The 8,174-nt window shown below is 32.8% G+C and overlaps 1 protein-coding gene across 1 annotated transcript; it reads left to right on the forward strand.

Annotated features, from left to right (window-relative positions):
• The first annotated feature begins 5,070 nt into the window (after nucleotides 1-5,070).
• On the forward strand, nucleotides 5,071-6,149 carry LOC143564117 (uncharacterized). Its single transcript, XM_077051491.1, has one exon. It carries the CDS (start codon nucleotides 5,071-5,073, stop codon nucleotides 5,965-5,967), a length of 897 nt encoding a protein of 298 aa, XP_076907606.1. The 3' UTR covers nucleotides 5,968-6,149.
• Nucleotides 6,150-8,174: the final 2,025 nt, after the last annotated feature.

Below are 8,174 nucleotides of genomic sequence, written 5' to 3' on the forward strand. Positions count from 1 at the left end.
CAAGTCCATTTGTTTTTTATGTTTGTAATTTTTTATTAAATTCATAAAAGAAATTTGTGATTTTTGATTTTAATTTTAAAAACTGAAATTAAACTGATAATTAGTGAAAACTTGCAAATAATAATGAAATTTACTCAAACTACGTTGATCTGGCTTAGAAAAGTCAAATCTGAATCAAACAATGATTTCAAATGAATTCTAACCAAGATCTAGACCAAATGTTAAACAAACAAGTGTAAATCTAGGATTAGAATAATTTTAAACGTCAAAAATGACTTTTAAGTATAATAACAAATATTAATGTATTAACAATATCATCAATTTGTGTAGGAATTTATTGATTATTTTCTTGTTTGACTATGATTTTTTTTCGTATTAGTAATTGTTTGTTTTTCTTCAAGAGAAATATAGAAATATCACTATCCTTTTAATATTTCTGAGAACCCCGAGACTAATAAAGTTAACATCTGTTGTCCAATATTATTTTGTGCCTTATAAGCATTTGCTGCCATAGTCGTTTCTTGCAATAGACTTGGTATGTGATATGCCGCCTGCCTATCTATATTCCGTTCATATATAAAAGTGTCATCATATCTAGATTGGGATAAAATGTGTCTTTCTTTAAACTATAAATCTGGAGGTGTTGGTCTCTGAAAATAATTTTTTGTTTCTGGTCTTCAAGTATTATGTCTTACTTTATTTATTTATTTATTGTGGTTCTTTAAATTGTTCTTCTTTGTCTGATATATCTTTTTTTTCATCGATTATGTTGACTTTAAACGGTTTTAATTGTTGTTCTATCTATTTTAAAAGTAATTCCTCTTTATTTAAATTTACAGGTTTATCTATACTAAAGGTATTAATATTGGATTTTCTTCTATAAACTTTAAGCTCTAGGTTTGTTACTATTATCATTATTAGATTATTAGTAGTATTATTTTTTATTCTATCTAGTTATTGACTCATGGTGTTTAGCATCTCATTAGTGTAATTGTCTTAGTAAACAATGTTATTTAAAACATTTTCTGTTTCTTTGGAGTCCTTATGCAAGGGTATCCTTATGTATTCCTAATTATTTCATTTGATTATTATATTTTCATGAGGTGGATGTATACCAATTGTAGTTTTATTTTGTTTTTGTACTCTTATAAATTTTGTTTATCAGTATTTACTAATATTTTTCATTATCAGAATAAAATTTATTCTTATCTTCACAATGAAGATCAAACCATGAGAAAAATAGTATATTTTCCTTTTTATTTATCATATATATTTTTCAATCAATTTCATCGAAAAATCTTTCTTCATCGTTAAAGTTTTTATAATATCATAATAACCTTCTATTATTATGACTACTATACATGGGTTAGGTTCAAATAAAAAGTTTGATTTTTCTAAAAAGGCTAGGAATGAGGGTATTTTAGTCTAATACTTTAATATCAAAACCCACTTACTTTAATCTCAAAACCCATTTAAATTAATTTCAAAAACCTAATTACATCTTCACTCATCTCTTACAACCACCACCACTCCAACGCCCACCGCCACCACAACCGTCACCCACCGCCACCACCTCGCCGGAAAAGTCCGAAAAAACACAATGATAAAAACACAATTGTATGACACAATATAAATAACACAACGGAAAAAACACAAGAAAAAAAAAATACAATGAAAAATACTATTGTATAACACAATTTTGTAAAACATAAAACACAATTTGTAAAAAACCCACTAATTTTTTTTTAATTTTTATATTACAATATGGTACTCATATAAAAGATAAAAAGACACTCATTATTATGGTAAATTTGTTTTTCATTAAAAACGTCGTAAAAAAAATTATGGAATTTGGCATGTGCCTTGCATGTGGAGAGAGAAAATCAACAAATGTGTTATTCCTTTTATGCCCTTTACCTTGTGTTCACACTTGATTTCCCCCTAAACTAATCTCAACCCTCCATATTCAAAATCAATGGACAATATTACTTCTTATCCTTCCTATAAATGGTATACTTCCTATTATAACCTAACCCTACTATACATTTCGTTTTTTAAATAGGCTATCATTATTTCAAAATTTTCTTCCATATTTAACAAGTGGTAGCTGAAATTTGATAAGTAATGTGTCTTTTTTCTTTTAAGGGTTTGCTTTAAAAAATCTTTTTAAAGTAGTTTCATAGATATATTTTTTTTTACATATAAAGCATATTGTTTAAACTCTTCTAACTTTTTTATTCCATGTTGCAATACTTCTAAATGTCTATAGCATAACTTTAAGGTTTTGACACTCTTGTAATTTTGTATCACTCATTGTTGATCTCTATAATTTTCTACTTTCGATTTAGTAGATTGACGCATATTGCTAAATCCGTCACTTTTATCTTCTTTATCCTCTTCATATAAAGGTCTCCGTACGGTACTATTAAAATCTACTCATTTAAATTTCATAGATTGTATTCTTCTAAAGTTGTTTATTTGTGAGTGTTATTAATATTACTAGAACTAGCGCATCCTACTGAATGTTTCGAGGGTTTCGAAACCACATTGTCAAACGATATTTCAACTGATCCGTCAGAATGCTCTATAACACTAGAAATTTTGTTGTTGTTATCTATTGGTTTGGATGGATTGATTTCTTGTAAATTTCATGTTAATGATTGAGTAATTTCCTTTCATTTTAATCCTTTTAGGGTTCTTATTTTAGCATGTAAAGTGTTTGCTTCAAAAATAATAGTTTTGTCTTTGGGAGATAATATTCTTGTTTTAGGCTCAATAGTTGTAGTCATTGTTTTATAATATATTCTATAAATTATTACTGCAGCTCCTGATTTTTCTTTAAATTCTAAATTCTTTGTTTTAACAGTTAAAGTATCCATAATACTTAGATCAAATAATCCTGCAGTAAAATTTGGATAACAATAAAAATAAATAGGGACATTTGAAATATTGAATTCTGCCATAGCTAATGGTGAGTTTGAAGGATTAATCTTGATAAAGGTTTAAAGTTAAAAGAGTTTTAGTTTGAGTCGGTTTAGTTTTATTAATTAGGAATAAGATTGGTTATTTTTATTTATTTATTTGGTTTCCTAGTTTGAGTCTAATTAGGTTTCTTGGTGAGCAAGTTATAGTTTTAATATAAATAGATGGTTTAGGTTATTGTATTTTGTATGGTTTTCGTTCTTAATAATATTGAAAGAGTCGTGAGGAGTTCTCACAAAATACCGGTGTTGTTCGTGTTGCTCGATCCAATTAAGTCCAACGTTGTTATTAAAATTTGTATGTCTAGCTTCTCTTGATATTAACAAAATAGGGGCATCTATTCCTAATCTAAACATAGATTTTATGGCAACTTGAACTTAACCAATAGATAGAAATTTATAATGTTTTCTATGTTCTCTTATTGCTGGTAGAGTTAGTAGCCAAGCATTTTGGTACTCCATGTTAGTTGGTATTGTTTATTCTGTTGTCTTAATAGAATGACCTTGTAAAAAATCAGACGTACCAATTTTATATATAGTTTTAACATCTTGTTTAGGTATATTCCAATTTAATAAACTATTTGCGATATTAGATATATTTAATTCTATTGAATTCATGTAACTGATTTTGTTATTCTTCAATATTAGAACCATGATCCTTTTTGAATAATATCTTTGTAAATCTTTCCGTTAAGATAGTGTTTATATCTTACCATTGGTATAAGAGCCATAAAACAAAATCATTTCAAGCAAGATACTATTAATATTCACTTTATAACAGTTATTTACTCTTTTGCCATTTATTGGAGATTATTATGTTGGTAACCCATGTCGGATGGAGTAGCTTGAAAGCCTAGACAACATTAATGGCTTGCCGGACCACGATGCTTAGAGGTGTTCCCATAATAAATCAATTATATTTGCGTAAAAAGGCAAATTAACCAATATATATAGATATATAGGGGAAGTATAGAATGAAAACCCATTTGAGTTGTAAAAACCTGTGAAAACCCTATGTAAAATCGTTTTTTTTTGTATACGTAATATATGTTGTAACATTTAATATAAAACATCGAAACATAAAAAAAAAAACGTTTTGCTATTTTTAACATTTTTTTACTAATTTTTTTTATATGTTTTCAAAGGAGAGAAAAAATTATATTTATGTTTACATTTTTTATTAACATGTGTGTGCGATTGTTTGTTGAGTTACAGATTTAACGATTAATATTATTCTTTTTTATTGAATGCCTGGTGTTGTTGATTTAAACCTAAATCTTGATATTTTTAATATATATGAAATATATAAGTTAACTTGATGACATACTTAGCAAGTAAACAAGTCAATATAAGTGATTGTTATGATATTTTTATTTATAATTTCAAATATTAGAAAGACTACCTTTTAACAGACTGTAAGTCACTCACTCACTCCTCACCTACACATAGATACATACATGTTTACAATGTATACACCTCTTCTCTGTCTTCTTCCATTCATCATTTCCTCTTAAAGCTTATCCCTCTTTCTTCATATTCATACATTCACCATTTCACCAACAAGAATTTTCCATCGATTCCAAGAAAACCCGTTTGGGTTAACAGTTGGGTTTCAACTAACCACAATAATTCTAGGGTTTTGGCATGTAATTGGTTGGATTGAGCTAAATGCATGTGCTTGGAACAAAATTGGGATTGATTGACGCGGTTACAACTGCTCATTCTGAAATTTAGGGTTTATTTTGGCCTAAATCGAGCATGATTAAGTTGAGGTAATTCCTTCGAATTCCCCCAATTCTTACATAACCCACATTGTTGTTGTTTAGATAAAAGCAATTGCGAATTATTATTGCATTCGACCAAGTGAAAAAGTGGCTTCAATCCTTCTTTATTTGCTTTTCGGGTATCCGTTAGCTTACAAAGAGAATCAGATTCCGGAAATCACAACGGTCTTTCTTTTTGCACAAAATCTGGCTAACGGTTGCTGCTTTTTCGGATCAATCTGCGTATTTTGCATCAATCTTTGTGCAGTTACTCCTGATTTCAGCAACTTCGGGCATCGATGGGACTTCATTTTCGAAGTCTCACGATGCTGCTTCTGCTACTGACTTGGTGGTCAGCAATTGAAGCTCAAGGTCCTGAATTTCCACCTGCCAGGGCTCTTGATGCTATCCTTCAGGACTATGCGTATCGCGCGTTTGATCGGCCGAGAACCGGGCGTCCCTATGACGGGAATCCGCCTTTACATTTGTCCGGAATCCAGATATCCGCTATGAGGCTTAGAAGTGGTAGCTTGTTTACTAGAGGTGTTAAAAAGTATAAAGAGTTCACAATACCAGTTGGGGTTATTGAAAGGCCTTATGTGGAGAGGCTGGTTCTGGTCTATCAAAGTCTTAATAATTGGTCCACAACATATTACCCGCTGCGCGGGTATACGTACCTATCTTCTGTATTGGGTCTTCTTGCGTATGACGCATCAAACCTATCAGCTACAAACCTGCCAGAACTCGAAATTCGGGCCTCTAACGAACCCATCTCGATCGAGTTCACATTAGTAAATCCCGTGCCTCCTGGTTCAATACCACGCTGCGTGTGGTTTGATTTAGATGGTCGTCTAAATTTCACAAATGTGGTGTCGGGGAACAAGTGTTTGACTTTTGACCAAGGCCATTTCTCTATTGTAGTTGAATCCACAACCCCACCACCCGCCCCTCCACCCGCCCCTCCACATCATGGTGGCGGTGGGAACGGCTCTAAAGGTTGGATTATTGGCGGGTCTGTGATCGGTGGGGTTGCATTGTTGGTGTTGTTGGCATTGCTAATCTTATGGGCGTGGAGGTTCAATAAGCGGAAGAAAATGCATAAAATGGAGAGGGCTGCAGATGCGGGCGAAGCATTGCATATGACCACGGTTGGGAACACGAGAGCACCCGCAGCTGCAACCACTAGAACACAGCCCAGTCTGGAAACCGAATACGTTCCATGATATTGATATTCTTGCAAGGTAATTAATTAGTGTGTGGTTCTTGTGTGAATAATAATTACGTACTCAGTCTCACAAAACCTGTTCATAGTTTGCTCATGATTTGTGGTGTGCATTTTTAGGTGTTTAGTCAAGAGTGATTCTATCTATGGTAATTATTGTGAACCATTTTCAGTGAATAAAGTATATCATCATTATGATTATTATCAGGTTACTTTGCATAATATATTATTACTTGCTGAATTGTTTTTGGTTTGAGCATTTGGCATCAATTATTGCATTATAATCTGTGCATACAAGTACAAAATGTATAAAACATAAGGCTGAGGGGTGTGGGGGGCGCGAGAGGGGGCGTGAGTGGGGGCGCCATCCAATAATATTGTGACGTGTGGCAGAGAGAGAAACTTGATAAGATGGGTATTGGTAGTGGTGATAGCGCCCCGGGGCATGGTGTGGAGGGGCGCGAGAGGGGGCGCGAGCGGTTTTTTTTTTTTTTTTTATAAATGTATTAAAAAAACGTATTATTAAAAACAAAACATTAATTAAAAATCTATTAACATGAAAACTAATTAGAAGATAGTTTTTACGATTTGATTTCAATTTTTTGTTAATTAAAAATCTATTAACATAAAAACAATTTTTTTTTTTTAATATAATATTGAGCCCAACGGCTCTATTCCGGAATCCCATGCATCATCACGCCATTCCCAGCCGCTACCCAGCCCGCGCCTGCCTCGTTTTCCGCTCTCGCGCCCCTCTCGCGCCCCTCTCGCGCCCCGGTGGTGTGGCTCTCGCGCCCCGGGGCGCTAGCGAACGCCCTCACGCGCCCTGACTAGCGCTCCGCACCCCTCAGCCTAACATGTTACAACTGCCTGAAGTTCTAAAAGTTTTGAAATCACTTGTGTTAAATGAATATAAAATTAAGAAAATAGACAACAATATTTGGTTGGGTGTTTTAATTTCATATTTATGGACAGATAGTCTTGTGTTCCTTTTAGCTGTCGTTATCCCTTTTGGTCTTCCTGGTCTTGAAATGATTAGTTAACTTTTTTCCTTATTTAAACCTTAAATTATGCACTTAACATTTAGAAAAGACTTTTTCTGGGTAATGGTTGTATTCACGGCGGATTTATTGAAAGGTCTTGTAAACGAGTCAGGTATTTGTACTATTTATTATGTAGTTATAAATTTGTTATATAAAATAAAGTTGTTGTGTACATAAATTATTGTCTCGAGTAGCTTAGGGCCTGTTTATGAGTATCTTATGAAAAGGGTGAAATAATAATCTGATGGATGAGTTCTAGAAATCCGGTTGTACAGAGACTTGAAACCGGACAACGTGTTGTTTGGAAAATTGGTGGTATAGCATTAAGTGTGTATTTGAGCACACACAAGTCAAAGAAAGCAGCCAACACGTCTGAAAGATGGGACAGAGTGAGTGGTATATTTATTTATATCAGGTACTTGCCAAAAGGAATCATCTTTCCAACTTCATCTGCCGACTTTACACGAATCATTTATTTCACATTGATGCCGTCACGGGCGTCATGTCAACCAATTCTTTCGTTTTACTAACGACATTGTCATCAGGCATCTGGTCTAGAGTTGAGGGTTTTTCTTTTAGGGGTTTTCTACCGGAAGGTTTTGTGCTCGAATAAAAGTTAGAGACTCTTCGACAACCTCTTAAGGAAAAGTTATCAAAATAAACATTTATGAAAACAAATTTCTAGTTTTAGATACATTTGCAAAAAAAATTCTAGAAATATGTATTATAAACTAGTCGTGACAAATATTTTGTTGAAACCAATTAGAACTTGTCACGTGTTCTTAAACTAACCGTAACAAGCACGTTCACTAATTATTTACTTGTCACGACTAAATAAGTTTCATGCCTCGCAATCAACGTCCACGAGTAATTGATAAGTTCTTTAGTCGCGGCGAGTAGATTATAATGTTAAACTAGTCGCGATAAGTTAACTACTAATAAACTACTTGTGAAGGGAATGTAAACCGGGTAAACTAGTCGTTGTGACTAAAGTACTTATAAATTACTCGTGGGTGTTGATTGCAAGGCATGAAATTTATTTAGTCGTGACGAGTAAATGATTAGTGAACATGCTCGTACGGTTAGTTTAATGACACGCAACAAGTTTTAATTGGATTCACAAACTACTCGTCACGACTAGTTTATAATACTTATTTCTGGAATT

Source organism: Bidens hawaiensis, unplaced genomic scaffold, assembly GCF_021521415.1.
Source record: "Bidens hawaiensis isolate Kalapana, Puna unplaced genomic scaffold, B.hawaiensis_p1.1 tig00021817_1, whole genome shotgun sequence".
NCBI lineage: Eukaryota > Viridiplantae > Streptophyta > Magnoliopsida > Asterales > Asteraceae > Bidens > Bidens hawaiensis.

What these genes read in the sequence shown, in the direction of transcription:
- LOC143564117 (XM_077051491.1), top strand. Translation starts at nt 5,071, where the DNA reads ATGCTGCTTCTGCTACTGACTTGGTGGTCAGCAATTGAAGCTCAAGGT.